Source organism: Trifolium pratense, linkage group LG1 (assembly GCF_020283565.1).
Source record: "Trifolium pratense cultivar HEN17-A07 linkage group LG1, ARS_RC_1.1, whole genome shotgun sequence".
NCBI lineage: Eukaryota > Viridiplantae > Streptophyta > Magnoliopsida > Fabales > Fabaceae > Trifolium > Trifolium pratense.
Genome location: NC_060059.1, coordinates 5976048 through 5996075, shown reverse-complemented (window position 1 = coordinate 5996075; position 20028 = coordinate 5976048). Strand labels below are relative to the sequence as shown.

Sequence of the window (20028 nt, the reverse complement as noted above, 5' to 3'; positions counted from 1 at the left end):
CACTTGTTTCAACCTTCCTGCGCTGTGCAAACGAGCTATCACTGGTGCTTGTCATTTTTTGTGGGTAACAAGACAAGTTTCGATGAGAGAAGAAGAAGAAGAAGAGGATTGGAATGTAGAAGAAGAAGAAGAGAATGGATGAAGATGAATGAAGAACCCTAATTTATGAAGATGAAGATGAGGATTGGAATGTTAAATACACAATCACCAATTTTTTGCCTAGTCATAGCAGCCACATAGCAGCCACGTAAGCATCCAGTTTGCCACCTGTAAAAATTAACAGTTTCTGGACGGAAAGGACCAAAATGTTTAACGGCAAGGTCTTTAAGGGACCAATTTGGCCCTTTTTTTCTTTAAGGGACCAATTTGAAACCATAAATATCTTTAAGGGACCAATTAAGTAATTAAGCCTACAATTAATGATGTTGTTTCTTTCAAAGTAAAATAAGTGAGACAACTATCATTTATTACACTCCTTAACATGTGCCTTATATGCACATGTTAACAGCACCCTATTGTTAATGATGAAAATGATATATTTGTAGTTTTACTTTTGTACTTTCTACGTGAATAAATTTGGTTGTAGAAAGGGAATCCAAGTCTTTTTCAGATAGATGTAATTTTGTACAAATTATAAAATATATGTGTAAGCATCATTTTACTTCACTACGCACAGTTGCTCAGATACCTAAATATTTAGGTAAATTTTGGCTTTTTTGGTTTTAGTTATATTGAAAGAATTAATTTATGTTTTAGATTACTACATTGTTGAAACTGTTGGGTCAGTTGGCAATTATCCAGATTCGATTTAGAGTAATTTTATAAGTCAGTTGGACACCACATTTTTACGCAAAACCTTAATGCATTAGGTTTATGAGTCATCTCACTTATAAAATGTTCAACCTCCACTTGTCTAAGAAATGTGGGACTTAACTTACCTCAGTTGTCACAACAATTTTTTCTGTAAAAAAAAAGTATGAAATTTTCGGCGTGTTGTAGTTTGCTCAGATCTGCGTGTAACGTGTTTGGATGACAAGGTTTTCTTTTATCTCGAAAGAGTTCGATCTGGCAAGGGTGTTATTTAGAGGGAAACATGTTTCTATTCTGGATTTGTTCAATGATTTGCCATGGGTTTTGATTTTGTTGGGTAGGAGATGGAGTGGGAGTAGGACGAAAGTGTGTCCTTTTTGAATTTTAGATGGTGTTATTTTTATTTAGTGTTGTTTCTTATTATATATATTTTTATTTTTTGCAGATTTATATCCTTTTTTGCTATTTGTATGTCTTATATTTATGGTGGAGTATTATAATATATTTGCTGATCCAAAAAAAAATTGTATGAAGTTTTGTTGCTCAAGAAGAAAGCTATGAAGTTTTTGTGCCGATTAGTGGTAACTAATTTTTGTTGAAAAATCGATTAGTTGGACGTAAACTTGTTTTCTGTAAATAAAAAATGACTAGAGTTATTTAGATAAACATATACAATGGATTATTACCGGTAGCCATTAATAAAAAATTGGTTTATTCGTTTGTTGTAGGCAAGCACACCTTTTTATGTTCCAACGATCTTATAATACATGTGCCTTTGATTGATTTATATATACTCATTTGTGACTTTAGATTAAAACGAAAGAAATCGACATACCTTTCGCCCTTTCATTCAGACCAAGAGCTACTGTATAATTAGAACTACATCTTGCAATAACAACTCCTTCAACCACCGAATATCGACTCTATCCATCTTTACTATCACCAATCACCACTTTGATCCACTCTAGTCCCACCATTTCAAGCACCATCAAATCCCACTTCATCCATCTATCTTCCATTACTAATTCAACCATCACTAACCACCACCGACTATCAAGCTATTTAATTGGTTTCAAAATAGAGATATTGTTATTTCTATAGCTTGGAATCTGTTGTGGCAAGTGTGAATTAAGCGAGTTAAGTCTCACGTTGCCTAAAGAAAGTGGAGGTTGAACACTTTAAGTGTGATGACCTATAAACTTAATTCCTTAAATCCAATGTTGATGGTTCTCTGACTGTCCCCTCGTGACTCAATAATAGTATCAGAGTTGATGGTTCGACAAAGGGTTTGATCGACTCCTTGTATCAAAAGTCTTTCTAACAAAGGTGGTCATGGGGTGTCCCGTTGAGTGTAGCAGCAACAACGGCAAGTGTATGGATGAAAAAAAGCTTCCGCTTAAGGGGAGCATGATAAATTAAATGACACACACTTGAAGGGGAGATTGTTATGACATGTGTGAGATGACTTAAGTCTCATATTGCCTAAAAAAGTAAAGGCTAGCTGGACATTTTATAAGTGACCGGATCCGTAAACCTAATGTCTTACTCCCTCAGTCCCAAAACTTTAATTTTTTTAGAGTTTTGCATGTGGATTAAGAAATAATAAAGATTGATAAGTTAAGTCAATTTTACCCTTACTTTATTAAGAAAGAGAAAATTCATTTAATGAATGTTTTAGTTTTTGTAAGGGTATAAATGGTAATATCATTAATTGTGTCTTCGTTTCTTAAAAGGACCAAAGTTTTGGGGCAAAACTAAAAAGTTAAAAGGACCAAAGATTTAGGATGGAAGAAGTAAGATTTTGGGTTAAGATATGATGTTCAGCTCACCTATATTGTTGCTCTGAGCCCAATGTAAATGATCCTCAAATGCCCTCTACTGATCCAACAAAACCAAATCTAGAGATAAGAGAATATTTGTAGGTCTACTGATCCAACAAAAACAAATACTCATAAGTATTAGATTTTTTTTAAAAAAAAAAACAATATAATAACTAGACTCGTACATCATAAATATAGAAAAATAAAGAACTATAGTAATTCGAATCTAACTCCAACATATAATAATGACTAGATACTACTCCCTCTAGTCCTAATTATAAGAAAAATTTCACTTGTTAGATACATTAAACTTTCAATGTATCTAAAAAGTGAATCTTCTCTTATAATTAGGACCGGATGAAGTAGCTCTTAATTGGAAGTGTGTTGTACTTGTGATAAAAGTACCTAGTATATAATAGCAGGTTCAACCCGATATACGTAATACATGTGCAACATGGACCATGACATATGGTCTCGAGATTAAGGGGCCTCCAATATTTAGGTGACGGTAGTAGTATTAGTAAATAAGGATATAAAATTTATTTTGTTTAATTTGCTAATCCTAATTTATTTGTTTTATTTGGTATGTTATAATTTTAATCGTTAATTATTTTTTAACTTTATTTATCAGTTCAACTTCAATAGTGTTTATTTGGTTCTATTTCAACACCGCAAAATTGTTAAATAAAAGTGAAAAAAAATTAAGTTCTATTTTTTTCCTTTTTCATTCTTCCCCTATTCCCCCCAAATTGTCTAATAAGAATATAAAGTTTGAATTTTGATATGAAAAACATAAGAAAAAAGGATTTTGATGAGTTAACTAGAAGTATTAGAAGCATAACTCATTTTATGTAGTTAGAACTTCTAGTTTAAAGTCGATTATGATGTCATTAGTTTAAAGTTGTATTTTGATCTTATTGATTAGAATATGTTTTTTTGGATGTTATTTACAATGATTATTTTTAATGTATTTATTATATTATTTACAAATTAAATAAGGGATTGCTTTTTTTTTTTTGAATGTTTTGTGTTTTTTTATTAGGGGTCCACGTTAAATATCCGATTAAAACCTCCAAATGGAAGTTCTAACTTAGAACTTAGAAGATTGATTATGTTTTTCTTGAATTTGAAGATTGATTATGTTAGTATTAGTTTAAAGTTGTATTTTGATGTTATTGATTAGAATTTTTTTTTTTTGCAAGTTATTTACAATGATGATTATTTTTAATGTGTTTATTATATTATTTACAAATTAAATAAGGGATTACTTTTTTTGGAATGTTTTGTTTTTATATTAGGGGTCCATGTTAAATATCCGATTAAAGCCTCCAAATAGTCAGAACCGATCATGAATAATAGTTAGGTACCATCATCCCTTTATAAGCAAATACCGATTATACCATCATTGTTGAATGCTTATCACATTCATGTCCATCTTAATCATCTTAACCATAGAATCATTAAAATTTGGAACATCAATTCTTCTGTGAACATAACCTTTAATTTTTTATGTATTTTTTTTTCAAATAGTTAATTTTTTTTATGTATTACACGCGTGTGTGTAACTGTCATTAAGAAAAAGGTCAACCTATGCATTTGCTATTTCTTTGTTCAAGCAAATTGAAAACCTAAAATAATAATCATATTCATATCATACTAACAATAGTAATAGTGATCAGATTACAGCTTGTTGTTGACTTTATAAAAATGTATTAATTTTTTAAATACATGACATTGTTGTGTTTTTAAGAATACTCCTCTATCCTTTTCCCCTCAACCGCATGTCATAATACATAGTTAGGCCATGTGCATAGTGTAATCATAGATTCAGGTATTTCAACTTAGGTTTTTTTCCCTCTCTTTAGGTACCATAAAGTACGTCCATTAATTTCAATTGAAAGCTATTTCAATCTTTAAATATGATGACAAGCTTATTCAATCTTTAATTAATGCATTGTAACATGGTGTGTTATTATAAACAAGCATTATGAAAGTCAATTTGTAAATTTTCAACCATTCCAAATTCAAATAATAATTTCCCTTTGTCGTTTATATCTGTTATAAATAAATATCGTATGTGATTAGCTTAGGTTGACTTACATGAATGTCTTCTCTTTATTTTTTTAGGAGACTTAGCTGAATATTAGCACTTCACCCAACTTAATTAGAAGTAATGGTTTGGACTTAATTAACCAATAGCCTTGGATTCATATTCAATCTTCAAATTAGATAAAATCATCTTCAACGGTTGATACTACTTTAAATTTCATTCATTATTAACAAGTAGTTAGTACAAGGTTATAAAATACTTGCAAAAATTAATATAGAGAAATTATTAGGTCAGACGTCATGACCAGGATTCGAACCCCGACTCTCTCACTTATGTGTCTGAATTTATGACAACTTTGTCATTTCGTCTACGTGCCAAAAAAAACATAGAAATAAGTCAACTCATACTAAATAAGTCAATATTATGTACCAAAAAAAGTCAAATTGATGATATAACACCTTAAATACGAGTAAAATACTTGAATCATTTTCTTGATATTACTTCTGTCACGTCATGGTTGCTCAGGTGAGAAGAAAGAAAAAAAAGGAACGATTTATTAGTCTATAAAATTTAATTAGATATTCTTATTAAAGATGCTCTAAGAAGCCTTGGTGCCCAGCGAAAGCGAGTTCTTCTTTCTTTTCTTGCTCAACCTTGCGGCTGCAAAAGGATTAGACATCCACTTCAAAGCGCAAACCCATTTCTTAATTTGAGGAAATTGCATTTCATTTGGACATGAAATCGAAAGTTATATTTCTCGCTGCATATATTATCAATATGTCACAAGCTCATCAAGTCCCACAACAGATTCTAGCACAACCAAGTCTGATTACCTGACTTGACCACTACCGCTTACGGCTATTTGAACAACGGTTATTTCAAACCTAAACTAAGATGAACAAAACTTCTAACAAACTCATCGTCACATGAAAAAACATTATACTTATTCTTTTAACATCATTTCTTTTCAAATTAAATTTACTGAAACCTAATAAAATGTAATATGAGTTCCAAATACACGAGCCCCTTAAATATTTCGTCAAAGATTCAATCTATGACCGGTAACTACGAAAAATCATATTGAAAAAGATTAATTCTTAAATGAATATCAATTATTTCGTCGAACTATGTCTCCTTATGTTAAAGATATTCAATTTTAACGATTAAAAATTTCAAAATGACATCCCCATCACTAAGTTGAATTATTCTGTTTTGACATTGCTAATAAAACGTATTTTTAACTAAATAAGTAACAAGTAGTAGTAGTAGTAATAATAATAATAATTGTACATTACTTGCATTTGTGAATGAATGATGTTATGAACAATGGTAATGAAGATAAATTTCAAGATTTTTTTAAAAAATAATATAAACAAAGAGTTGTTAAATTCCTTCATCCACATTCAACACTTTTGATCTAAAATTAAACAAAATTACAAAAAAGTCATCCTATTCCTCTGTTTCTACCCTCTCCCTCCCCAACTTGCAACAAAGACAAATTCCTAAGATTTCTCTCTTGTTTTTTTTGGTACAAAAAAACGTGTTAATCAATGTTAGACCCGTGATTGTTTATATCTTAATTAATTATCCGAGTCAGCTAATGATTAAGAAGAATCTTCCTTAATTTCAGCTTTAAGTAACTTCTCTTCATCAATTTCTTTGGTGTCATCAACATCAACAACATCACTTCTTGTTAAATTCTTAGCTCTTAATGCTTCACCATCCCAATCCGTTTGACTCAAAATCACCAACATAGTCACAGCACAAGTACCTTGTGCCACAAGCAATCCAAGCCACAATCCTTGAAAATCAAACCCAACAAAAAATGCTAACCAAATTGCCACTGGCATTCCAACAATATAAAAACTACCAAAATTGATATTTGCACCCACTTTAGGCCTTGCTGTTCCTCTTAGCACCCCACACCCTGTTGTTTGAGGACAATTACCAAGTTCACATAGCCCTATTAAAGGTAACACCAAAGATGTAATTTTTATTATCTCTTTGTCTTCAGTGAACATGCTAGCCCAAATGTTCCTAACCATTATGGCAAAAACCAAAGCAAACAAACCCAAAATGAAGCTACAAGAGAGTCCTACAATGGCAGAAAGTTTTGCTTTTGATGGCTTTTGAGCTCCTAATTTGTTACCAACTCTAGTTGAAACACTAAAACTTATTGATGATGGAAAAATATAGAGTAAAGAAGTAGTTTGAATCAAAATTCCCATAGAAGCAACGGTTGCTCTTGGATTTATCAACAAACCACATAACAAAATCATGATTTCATACCACCACCATTCGAGACAAACAGAAAGACAACTCGGGATAGCTAAATTGAGAAGTGATTTCCATTGTTTGAAACATTGTGATGAAAAACCACCCCATGTTTTCTTGTGTGTGCCAGAGAAAACTATGTAAAGAATCAAAGAAGCAACAAGGTTGAAATTTGTCCACACCCCACTTAAAGCAACACCTTTGATTCCCATGTTGAGGTGAGAAACAAGAAAATAGTTTATGGGAATGTGAAGAAAAATTGCTAAAGTAGCACAAAGAGTTAGAGGCAGAGTAATGGATTGGCTTCTAAGGTAAATTCTTAAAGGGTGTAAAAAAGATTGTGCTAAGAGATCAGGAATGGAATAGAGAAGATAGATTTGAGCTTGTGTAGCTATAGATTCTTCTTGGCCACATAAAAGAAGGATATGTTTTGTGTAAAGCCAAAGTATTGAAATAGGGATAGAAGTTAAGAGTAGTAAGAGAATGGTTCTTTGTAAGCATAGACCAAGGAGAGTGAATCTTTTGGCACCAAAGGCTTGTCCACAAATAGGTTCCATCCCTACGGCTAGACCGGAGAGGATTGAGTAACCGGTAATGTTAGCAAAACCGACCGCGAGTGAACCACCGGCTAAAGCAAGTTCGCCGAGGTGACCAAGAAAGAGCATGGAGATCATCGAACGACAATAAAGTAAGAGACCGGTTAGGATCATAGGAAAAGCAATTTTGGATATAGAAATTACTTCTTTGAAGGTAGCTCTAAGATGGGTTTTTTGGATTTGTATTGTTGGAAATGGATTCTCTATGTTTGTATCTTTTTGGATAAGTGGATTGGTCATCATGTTGTTGTTGTTGGGAATTTTTGTGTCTTTGATTGAAACAACTAAATATTCAGAATTTGAATTATTGCATTTGCAAGGAGGTTGAGAATTTAGATGACACATAGTTTCTCTAATTTGTGTATGTATTAAGAAAATAGAATGGTTTAAGAGAAAGATTTGAAAGTTGAAATAGAGAAAGAGTCAAGGAGAATATAGTAGAGAGGGAGGGTTGTACAAATGGTTGTGTGTTGCTTTTTATAGCATTTGAATGAGCACTATTGCCCTTAGGCACTTTTGGAGGGGCTAAAACATTTAACATCGACCGGCCTAAATAATATCATATAGTATATATCATATATGATGTATGAGATATCATGTATGTCTTTTTTGTATTTAATTATAATTTAGTAAATGATGAATCTTTTAAAACATATCATATAGTATATATGAAATAATATGATGTATAAGATATCATATATGTCTTTTTTGTATTTAATTATAATTTAGTAAATGATGAATCTTTTAAAAAAATCTTTGTTTTAAATTATTGTTGTTTAATTATTAATATTTTTCATTAAAGTGTTATTTTTCATTGATGAGGGGCCATATAACACTTTGGAAGGTTGATATAACAAGAGATTTCAAAATATAACATTATCCATTAATATCTTTTATTGAATTGAAAAAATATAAGAAATGATATGATTTTGTGACGAGAGGCCAAATCAAGTTTGGAAGATTTAGAGGCGTTAGAAATTTGTTTTTTCTCTTGTTTTTGGTAATTCAAAATTGAAGGTCCTCCAATGAAAGAAAAAAGCAAATGATTATAAATTCTAACTTACACATATGCTAAAAGACACGAGGGGTAAAGGATAATCCAAAAGTGATATTTTAGACAAAAGTCACAGTTTGTATAGTATTAAGGGTCAGTGTTGTTCCTATACAAGTTTGTCCTTGGACAGTTAATAAGGATGAGGTTTTGTATGCAAACCAAAAGCCAAAACCCATTAGAGTCCTTCAATGTTCAACCTTGATTTTTAAGAAATTCTTCATCAGTATTAGGGGTACCTATATTGCTTAATGTCAAAATTAATTTGTTTGCTTCATAAGATGGGACAAGGTTACTTAACCGTTTCCTCAACTAAGTAGGGTCCTTCATGAGATTCCATTGTATTGCATGTGCTTTATTGTGTTGTTTTGTTCATCACATATACAATAGATGAACCACTCAATCCATAAGTGTATGCGTGGATTCAATGGGTTCAAACGCGCGTGAGTGATTAGATCCACATCAATTATGGCGTCTTCTTATCTCGTGTTCCTCAAATATTAATATGTTATTTCGGCTTAGTGGTAGAGTGGAAGTAGATTCTTATGATACATCAAATATAGAATGCGAGAGACTCACACCTGACGGATCTAATTTTATTTAACTCAACAACAAAGCAAACAAATTTATGCTCACTAACTCTTTGAGACTTACAGCAATTTTCTTGCTCTGTGTTTCCGCAAGATAATAACTAAAAACCATGTGTTTCATTGTCAAAGTGTGCTGTCTATTAGCTATTATATAAACTATGTTTAATTTAATGATTTCAATTGTTTATGTTCATTGAATCTAAAGAGTCAGTTATGATTACTCTGTCGTTGAGGTTGGTTAGTTGAAAATAAAATTGATTTTACTTTTCTTTATTTTTAAAATTAACATGGAGTCAAAGGTTGCACCGTTTGATATATGCAAATATAATGATATTTTAAAGCATTAGTCATAATTTAATTGGTTGTAAGGTTACCATTCATGAGATAATCTATACTATAATATCAAGGAAATTCTAAAAGTTGTTATCAATGTTTAATACGATATATTTAGTACAAATTCGTCCTTATAACAATACAATATTTTTAAGATTTAAATTTTAAAACATACAACATGGATAATATCAATAATAAATAACACCCACCTCAAAGTTATACAAATTTGAGTGTTAGAGTATTTGCATATTCACTCTTCTCTATTGTTGTCATCTTCACACCAGATTTCGACCTCCACTTTTTTCTTTTTGTTGAAAGAGATAAGATTCCAATAAAAAAAAGTCAACACTAACAAACAGTCAGCCGACTAAATACAGAGTATAATAAGGCATAGAGTTCAAAAGGATTTACCCAAATTTTAAACCCTCACAAGATAAAACAATTGAGACCAAGAGAGGCAATGGGAACCAAAAAGTTAAACTAATCCCTTTCTAAAACACAGGAAAACAAGGAACCTAGAATAGAGAAACCAATGATGAGATTGAGTTCACACTTGCTATAGAACACCATCAATCCATCATCATTGTGAGTCATTCTCATACTCATAATTCCGTTAAGAACAGTAAGTAGTATAAAAATCAAATCTCGCATTCAAAAGTGAGAGTATAAAAAGAATTTACAACACCTACAATGAGGCAGTTAGTTTGGTCTCACATCTTTCATGAAAACTAATTAGGGTGGAGACTAGCCAAATATGTTCCGATTCCGACCGTTCTTTCCATTTTTTATAGACAGATGTTAGTTTCTAGTATTTTAACATGGACTTGCTCCGTTGTTCGCCGATCAAATTATTGCTTAGACCAAATGTATTCTCTTCATGAATAAATTATTTGTTTATAATTGGTTTATTTCCTTGATTTTGTTGGATGACATTGTTGTATTAATTCTATTTTCACGTAGGTTGTAGTTTGGGTTAAAGGATTAGATGCATAGTGTGATAGATCATGTCTCTCATAGGTGTGCGTATAAATAACAATTCCTCTGTATATATTGGAGACTTTCATATGGAATAGCACAAATGGGTTTCTGTGTTCGTAGATCTATTGGTTTCACCTTTTGAAATCAATCACATTTGAAACAAAGCTTAAAGGGTCATAGTACACCACAGACCACACCAAGTCTGGAGATTTCACAGCCTAAACTGATGAAGTTCTCTTTATACCTGGAGCTCTCTCAGGTTCAACTACATCTTATCTAATCACCAACTTTCACTAGACATGGCTGAATCAGACCAGTTAATACAGATTACACACAACCAAATGGATAATCTTCTCAGACAAGTTACAAGACCTGTTGGCATATCACATATCTATAATACCTTGGCATATTTCAGTGCTAGAAAGCCTCCAGTTTATAACCCATGATCAGGGCACAATGTGATTTTGTCCAATATTCATTTAGTAAACTCAAAGCGTAAAAAGGCAATCAATTACCTTGAATGCCTCAAGGGCGCACAAGGATTTGGCGACAACTTTTATAAAACTACACAAGTTCGATAATATTGATCAAATAGGCACCACTATTTGCCTTTAAAAACAAAGATTCTAAAACATTAAAGATTGAAGTATGAAACTATCTAAATGAATAGATACCAGAAAAATTGTCAAACCACCACAAGTTTCAAAGCTTTATCGACACTACACTAATGCCATTTGCTGAAACTAAATTTAGTCTTGTAATGACCATGTTATACAATCTGTTGGTCCTTCGGGCTTTTTCATCAACGACTGAAATCATTCTTCTGCAGGGGGTGACCGGCTCTGGCTGCAAATCACAAATACGTACATTTGAAACAACAAACATATCAAACAGATGTAAAAAGGCTCGATAAAATAAACAACAAAAACTTCAACCAATAAATAAATGTCTTCCAACCTGCGATATTGCTCCTGCATGGGACTTTCAGCACCACCATAGTTGGGACTGTCCCTGGGTTCAGGCACAGTATTTGGGCTCCCTCCATAATCATTGTATGGACTGGGGTTCCCTTTTGCATCAGGACTAGGGCTTCTTCTAGAATCATTGTATGGGCTGGGGTTCCCTATTGCATCAGGACTATGCCTCCGGTGATGGCCATTTTCAGGGCTATCCTTCACAGTGTCATAAGGACTATGCTCAGATCCATGATCATTTCGAAGGTCTATCCTCTCTCCTTCTTCGGGACTCTGAGAGGGAGACCGGCCAGTTCTCCCACGCTCTTTGTGATAAGGACTGGGGCTAGTGCCACGAACAGGCTCAGAACCATCCCTCTCTCTTCTGTAAGGACTAACGCTTCGACGCCCATAAGCAGGGCTACTCCTCTCCCTCTTATAGGGGGGGCTTCTACTACGGCTGTTGCCACGCCCATAGTCAGGGCTGCTCCTCTCTCTCTTATATGGACTAGGCCCGTGGCCATAATCAGGACTACCCCTTTCTCTACGATAAGGACTGGGTGATCGCCTTCCATCACGGCTTCTGTCACGTTGACGATCACGGCCCCTATCCGGGCTATGTCCATTTCTCCTAGCGTCATCGTCTTTAGAAGAAAATTCAACTGAAATAACCCGATCCAACAACTTGCTACAAATCAGGATTCAAAAAGAAGTCAGATTATCGTTTAGGTTGAAAAACAGTTACAAAACCAAAATGGGAAGATAAAACTGCCTAGGACTTAAAACATTTGGCATGGCATCCATAATGATAACACGTTATTTGGCCATGCAAACCAACTAGAGAACACAGGTATGGAGACATACTAAGCCATACCCCATTCCACCTGAAGTTGACAATAAACAAGTAATGACTAGAAGCCTATGATAGTTTTGAAAGAAGGAAAATTCTTGACCAATAAACAATTACACTGAATTACCTATTATTTGTAGCTTCCAGTGCTTTGGAAGCATCATCTTCTGAATCATACTGAACAAATGCAAAATTTCTTCTGATCCTCACACTGACTATCTTACCATATGGCTCAAAGTGCCTCTCCAAGTCCCTTGTTCTGGTCTGGTATGTATCAAAATTAATTACAAATAAGGTCTTTGATGGTCTTACATTAGCTGAAGATCTTTTTGGACGCTCAGCAGGCCTTCGAATGCCACGCTCTCCCTGCAACACGATACACCCAATGATGATGAAAACATAATAGGAAAGAACAACATTTTAGACTCAGCATTCTAGTACCTTTGTCCATTCTACACGAAGTCTGCGCCCCTTTCGACCAAACTCTATCCGATCAAGAGCGCGAATTGCAGCATCAGCATCTCTCTCATCTTCCATATAGATAAAAGCAAATCCTGCACACCACAAAAAAAAAATACTTAATTTTGTATTAACATTTATCACAAAACTGAGAAAAGACAATTCAGTCAAACAGTCCAATCAAGAAACACTTCACTTGTGATGTGGCAACTGACCCTTCTGCTATGCACGAACACAATACCAACAACTTGGAAATTAAAATTTTGGTAAACTTCTTCATTTTTATAAACTAATTTGACCAACAGAATTAGTAACAGACCTTGCGTAATAAACAAAGTGGTGTCAAGAACAAGAATCCAAAAGTGTAGGTCTCATGGTGGGTCAGTGGAAAGTGAGTGCATTCTCCATTCATTCAGCTGCCTCTGCTGTGAGGTTGGCAATATTTCAACCTCGAAACATGTCCGAAAGTGAAGACTGGCAAAAGGCACAAAAATTGAAAGGCAAATGTGACTGAGGAATACGTAGAGTTATGCCATTGTGGAACATATTGAATGATTCGAAGATGTGCATCATTGGCAGGAAACACATTTCTGAAAAGCCCATCCATTAGCTTGGGAGTAAATGGATATGCAAAGATAATCCTGCGCCAAAGAAAATGTTGAGTATGGGGGTTGATGCCTCAAAAAAACATGATTTTTGACTTAAAGATATCTTTGAAAACCCCCCACAAACTCTCAACAAGGTACTATACACCATGGTCCATCTCTTGTAACTGAACCACCAACTTTGGAGGATGCGATGTAGTTGCTGACTTGCAAGAAGGTGACGCCAAATATCGGATAGAGTCTGATCCGGCACCGCTACTGCTGGATGGCTTAAAGGTCTAATCGCAGTTGTGCAACATGCGCAATGCTTATTTGTCACTCCCATCAAGAACATACTGTACCGGATGACAACCCATAGAGATAGAGGTGCTTTTATTGTCAAGTGTTTCCAGTTCCCATGTTGAAACAATTAAATTTTAAACCAACCAATTTATAAAGTTAAACAGTCATGCCGTGTTACAAAGACAGTTCTCATATGAGACCCTGCTCCACCGTAAATCATCCCGTACGCCCCTAGAGGATATAAGTAATATAGTGTTTCTATTGAACTACTGAATTGAATAATATGGAAATTGATTCAATCCATGTTTCCCAAGTAACAAAAACCCGGCGTTCTATTCTTAAATTGATTTAGTCTACATTTCCCAAGCAACAATCTGGTGTAAAACTCACGCACAACTATTAATATTATGCACAATAAACTTGTCTGTTAGGAAATTATATAATCTACCTGGTTCAAGAATAACAGATTGTAAGTTATCAAAATTCGATCTTTTATAGGCTTTATTTTCCATGACAATTTACCCTAACTAAAAAATAACTGAGATTGAAATACTATTAACCATCCATCTTAAAATGTACAAATACATATAATCATGAAATTGAGAGAAAAAATAAACAAACAAAAACTTACCAGCCTTCATATCCACCCTATCAACCTTCCCATATCGTCTAAAAAGCCGCTCCAGCTCAGACTCCCGGCAATCATATTCGAAATTTCCACAGAAAATAGCCTTCATTTTCCCTGAACACAAATTGACAAACATTCAAAACTTAACACCAGGCTAGCATGCATAACATCATAATTATCAAACTAAAAAAAAAAAAAAAAAATCATTTTGAGTTTTTAACTCAAAAACACAAAAACAAACCCCTTGAAGCATCAACACATATTTATCAATTAAACGAGAAAAATTAAACTAATACAACTATCATAAATCATCTATGAGAAAATTAATTAAACAATTCATTTACACGCTGCAAAAATGAAAAATTAACAGTAACAGGTAAAATAATGATATTACTAGGGAGAATCTGAGAGAAGAGAGTAACAATGGTGAATTGAAATCTCAGATCTGGATTTTAGGTGGAAATTGAAAAGAAACAAGAAAAACAATGTTGAATGAAAAAGGTGGAAAGGGAATAAACATTGGATTTGTGATTGAATTGTGTGGAAATGGATTGCGTCTAACCTTGGAAGAGAGTTCGGTTGGAGGAACCCTAGGCAGTGCAGAGAAGAGAAATTCAGAGATATTTTTTTGTTTTGACCAACACAAAATGAAATGAAATCTCAATAAAAAAAAAAAATAATTAACATGTATATATTGTGATGGATGGATGGATGGACTAGATTGTCTTTTTGTTTTGCCCATGTACCCTTTTACCTTTGTACTAGGTTTTGCACTTTAGTCCTTTTGTTATTAATTTTTTTTTTACGATGAGCCGGGAATCGAACTCAGAACCTATAGCCTACTACCCAGAACCGCAAAAACCGCAAACCGTAAAAACCGCAAAAACCGCGTTAAGTTACTATTATATATTTATATTCCAATATACATAGCTCAATTACCAAGTCAGTCGACCAAATTAATGGAACTTCAAGTTGTTTTTATTTTTTGTACCATAATGTTATTTTAGTGTTGTAATGTTATTTTGGATAAACAACTTTTATCGATACTGTGATGTTATTTTGGAAACTCAAGTGTTTTTTTTATATTTAAAATTGCAAGATACTATAATGTTATTTTGGATAAACAATTTTTATTGATATTACAATGTTATTTTGGAACTTTAAGTTTTTTTTTTTATGTTTGAAATTGTTCGGTACTGAAACGTTATGTTGTAAACCGTAACCGAACCAATCCAAACCGCATTGGGTTGGTATGCTTTGTATGACTTTTTAAAAATCAACCGAACCAAACCGAACCGCATGAATTTTTATTTCGCGTTTAGGATGACTTTTATGCTCAAAATTGAACCAAACCGCACCGCAAACACCCCTATTAGATATGCCATTTTGAAAAAAAACCCTTTTGTTAGTTTTTTTATTTTATTTTAGAGAAATCATGTTTAAATATCTTAATCTTGTTGACAAATTCCATAAAAAAAAATTATTAAATATGTTTTTCGTCCTTATAAAATTAACGAATTTTAATTTTCGTCTTATAAAAAAAATCACATGTTTTCATTTAAAAAAAATCTATTTTGTTTTTAATCCTTAATGGACAAAATTTTGATATGCTATTGATATTATTTTAACATAATATGGACTAATAAATTTAACAAAATATATAAATATAATATAATCACATCTTAAACATAAAAGGGCCATAACATTCAACATAAATTGATCATTAGTGACTAAAATTAAAATAATAAATTTTTGAGATAAAAACATGCGACTATTTTATAGAAATGAAAACCAAAATAGTGAGAAAAAAATATTTAACCCAAAAATAAATAATTTGTTGTAACTTGTAAGTATCACAAACTTAAGTATATGTATATATGAAAGCTAAGCCAGTATATTGCTGATCACAAACAGCTAGTAGTCCCCAATGTCACATGATGTGGTTGGTGAGATATTGTTGTGCCTTAGCTCATTCTTCTACCTGTGATGCTTAACGACTTCTCTTCCTTCAACAAGATTTTAACATTCAGCATCATACACCAGTCATCCTTATGCTATAACAATCAATAGATGGCTCCCATTTCATCCATCAATTACAACTGTAAATTTCTCATTCAATCAATAGATGATGAATTTCAGTTACAAGTTCTCTTTCATATTCATATGAGAATTGAGAATCTGGAGTCTTCTCTTTTGCACTAAGATGAATTAGTATTTACAATTTGAATTCGAAAAAGGTATATGTAATCTGTATCCGTTTCACTGGCTAGAGGTTCAAATTGATAAAATAAACCTTTACATATCAATGATAAGTTACTAAGTATTACTTACACATAACTTGCAAAAATAAATCTTATAATTATCCCTTTTCTTCCTATAAATAGCCTTGTATTATGTTCCACCATTTACCAATGGGAACTATTTTTACCCACCACTGATTTCGTAAAAACCACACCCCTTAGAATTTACCAGTCCGGATGGAGAAAAAACTATTTTTTTCTCACATCTGCGTGAAAAAATCTAGACAAAATGGTGTTTTTTTTCCGACTGGAGTGGTTTTTAAGAATCATGGAAGATGGGAAAAGAAGCTCCCTTAACCAATTCATATAAGGCCCATAAGACAATGCCGATCACCGTATCCCTCACTAAACTCTTGACTAGACCATCAAGCCAGCCACCAGAACCTCCATCATATGAATTTTTCCCTGCAAGGTCTCGAAACCTCAAATTCCCTGTATCAGCTAACAGTGCATATATTACACCATTCATGTGGCCTTTTCCAATTACACCTACCACCCTTTTACAGTTATTTACAGCCTTGCTCCTCTTTAGAGACCATGCAAGATACTGCAAAAAAATCGCCATCATTTACTTGTAGTTGTAGGACTTGTCACATGCAAAAGGATACTGTAATGCAATTTTTTGACTGAGAGGATGAAAAACTTACAGTATCGCGTTCATGTATAAGAGGTGGCAATAGAGATGGATATGAAAAACTGAGTTGCTCATAAAGCTGAAGTGTACCATCATCTGAACTTGCTTTCTGCAACTAATAACAAGATTTGGTTCTTAAGTTTTTCAATAACTACTACCATAGCAAACTTTGGCACAGATTATATTAGCATCATAAATATTTATGAACAGGCATATAAAAGCGGGACATGTAACATAAAAACTAGTATAAATTGAAGTTGAACTAGGCAAGAAAATTAACCTCAAGCTTATTTGTAGTAATGTCTGATGAAGATGTTATTCCAAGGATAACTATTTTCAATAAACTCAACTTCTGAGTCCAATTCAAAGCCTTCCATGCTCTCTGAAGCTACAAAACAGATTATAAAAACTCCATCGTCGTAAGATCATATGGAATATTTCAGTTGTTTCCATAGTTTCAAATTCGATATATAAAAATCTGAAACAGTGGTTTAATTAATTGATTTGACAATTTCCTTGAAAGAACCATGTAATATCCACTTACTGTTATTTCAATTGGCCTATCTCCCAAAACTAATTGTGCACCAATTTCTTCTGATACTTTTCGAGCAGCACGGAACTGCATAACAAACATTGTTTTTGTCAAAATGAGATCTATAATTCCAAAAGCTAAAAATATAGAAGACTTTGAAACTACCTCATCACCAAAAGGGCGGTTAGTATCTGAAGAGATCTTTGATGAAAAAGCAGCCAGAAGTAATCTCAATGCTAAAGCAGTTTGACCACCTAATATTTAGATCATAAACAATAAGCATACATGTTTCTCGTGTAGATATCAAATATCAAAACCAACTCATGATATTCCAAAAGCGATGAAGACTTTAGTTTATTCAGACATGTAAATGAGAAAGAAATAAAAAGGAATCAAAAGAAATTTATTTGTGTGAATTCACAAATTTATCTTTGAAATGTGAGATTAATGTGCATTGTGATATGTCCGGTCAATGTGTCATGTAATAGCCTTGAACTGTAGACGTTAATAGAGGGACTATCTGGAACGATGTTTTAAAATTTCAAATATGTATTTGTCAATGGAAAAATCAGTGATTATTTTGACCGATGCTTAAAGTTTTGAACATGAAATTGCCTATTCACTATAATTTATTTATTTAAACTTGGTTTATATTGGGTGGAGTTTAATGTGTCTTTAAGATACTAGGATTACCCTGAGAAAAAAGTAGAACAAAATTGTGCTTACCTAGGTTTATGCTACGGCCAATAGCTCCAAAAAACCCAGTCCCGCTCAAGGAAAACATAGTAGATCTTAACTGTTTGTCAAGCTGATCATCATCAGCATACATGATCCCAGCTCTGGAAATGAAATCTGCAACAATTGAAGTTATGATGCATATTGACAATATATAACAAAATTCATCTATATTCTATATGACTTATAATTTGAGTTGGAAAATTAAACTAAGAGTTATAGATAAAAGTAAATTTTACACATTCATATTAAGCACAATAAATAGTTGGACCATCACCACACACACACACACACTAATGAATGTATAAAATTAGGAGTAAACGTTCAATTTAGTCTCTAAAATTATACGACCCTATCAACTTAGTCAACTGCATCAATAATATTTCAAAATAAGCTCTAAACTTATACTAAAATGTTTTAGTAATTGGATTTGTTCTTCCTTTATTATCTGGAGAGACTATAATGACATTAAATATATAACTAAATAACTAGCTTTTGGGCTGTGAGGGAGTGTCTCACTGGATTGGATTGACACATTGGGCATTAAGCAACCGTACAAGTTATTTTGACACGACACTTTCACCCAAAACCTTGAGACATTAGGCTGATGGGTCCTCTCACTCATATGTTGCTCAATCTCAACTTTTCCAACCAACTTAAGACTTTTACTCACAATTAATAATCTCAACACTAACTAACTAACTAACTAACTAACTAACTAACTAACTAACTAGATGAGCTTACTTGATTCACATATTACCATTACATGATTATCATAACTTAATTAAAATTCATGTTCTGAAAAAGAAAACATCAATCAGTACTTACCTGCTTCTGCAGAGCTCAACAACCACATTATCAGGCTTGACAGCCTTAACAACACGCTCAACCTCCAAAGCTGATTCTTTGGAAACATGGGTAGTTCCAATCAACCAAATATAGTCAGGTTCAACAAATTCAGTCCTCCAAGAAGGAACAGGACCAAACCTCTTCTTCTGAACCAAAACCAAGCTCCCATTGTCAGCTAAATCAAGCAATTCAGGGTAAGATTCAGCAATAACAGCTCTTGATTCTTTGGAAATCTCTAGCTTGTAATTGAAGTCTGGAGGTGGAGGTTTGACGGAAACTTTTATGGGTCTGAGAGAAGACGTTTTGGAGAGGAAAAATGGGTTGGTGGTGAAAATTGGGAAGGTTGATTTGGTGATGGAAGAATCCATGGAAATGAAGGATGGTGAATGAATAAAGATATTGAAGTGAAAAGTGAGAGGAAATAACATGAAATTTGTGACTGTGAATTTAGACACTAGCGTTCAACCGATGAAAACCAATCATCTTTATTATTTTTGCATTTTTTGGTCTTTATGCAGTGATTACTAAGTATTTTGTTCACACAAAATAGAGAAATCCTTTTGTGCCTCATATATATTTATTTATGTAGAAAAATGTTTGGGGGACACCCCCAAATTTTATGTGTCATAAAGATGAGATCGAGATAAAATAAGATGTTGAGAAAGATAGAATATACAAATATTATCGTTGATGTACCAT

At 33.1% G+C, this 20028-nt stretch overlaps 3 protein-coding genes across 8 annotated transcripts; all 3 read right to left on the bottom strand.

The window, feature by feature from the left end:
* Positions 1-6013: 6013 nt before the first annotated feature.
* LOC123902989 (protein DETOXIFICATION 49) lies at positions 6014-8062 on the bottom strand. The gene has a single exon (XM_045952837.1). The coding sequence runs from the start codon at positions 7893-7895 to the stop codon at positions 6285-6287; it is 1611 nt and encodes a 536-aa protein (XP_045808793.1). The 5' UTR covers positions 7896-8062; the 3' UTR covers positions 6014-6284.
* Positions 8063-11013: 2951 nt separating this feature from the next.
* On the bottom strand, positions 11014-14961 carry LOC123914008 (serine/arginine-rich splicing factor RS40). Of its 2 annotated transcripts, none has more exons than XM_045964975.1 (6): positions 14842-14961; positions 14283-14393; positions 12747-12859; positions 12433-12671; positions 11460-12143; positions 11014-11348 (listed from the first exon to the last, which is right to left on the bottom strand). In XM_045964975.1, exons 2-6 carry the CDS (start codon positions 14386-14388, stop codon positions 11318-11320), a joined length of 1173 nt encoding a protein of 390 aa, XP_045820931.1. In that variant the 5' UTR covers positions 14389-14393; positions 14842-14961; the 3' UTR covers positions 11014-11317. The 2 variants fall into 2 exon arrangements, with proteins under 2 accessions (XP_045820931.1, XP_045820940.1); XM_045964984.1 differs by lacking the exon at positions 14842-14961 and adding an exon at positions 13084-13405.
* Positions 14962-16441: 1480 nt separating this feature from the next.
* LOC123924383 (traB domain-containing protein) lies at positions 16442-20028 on the bottom strand. Of its 5 annotated transcripts, none has more exons than XM_045977275.1 (7): positions 19309-20028; positions 18472-18584; positions 17911-17999; positions 17758-17832; positions 17494-17601; positions 17227-17322; positions 16442-17126 (listed from the first exon to the last, which is right to left on the bottom strand). In XM_045977275.1, exons 1-7 carry the CDS (start codon positions 19755-19757, stop codon positions 16839-16841), a joined length of 1218 nt encoding a protein of 405 aa, XP_045833231.1. In that variant the 5' UTR covers positions 19758-20028; the 3' UTR covers positions 16442-16838. The 5 variants fall into 5 exon arrangements, with proteins under 5 accessions (XP_045833231.1, XP_045833229.1, XP_045833232.1 ...); XM_045977273.1 differs by having other exon boundaries at positions 17227-17328; positions 19309-19984; XM_045977276.1 differs by having other exon boundaries at positions 17227-17328; positions 18472-18597; positions 19309-19870.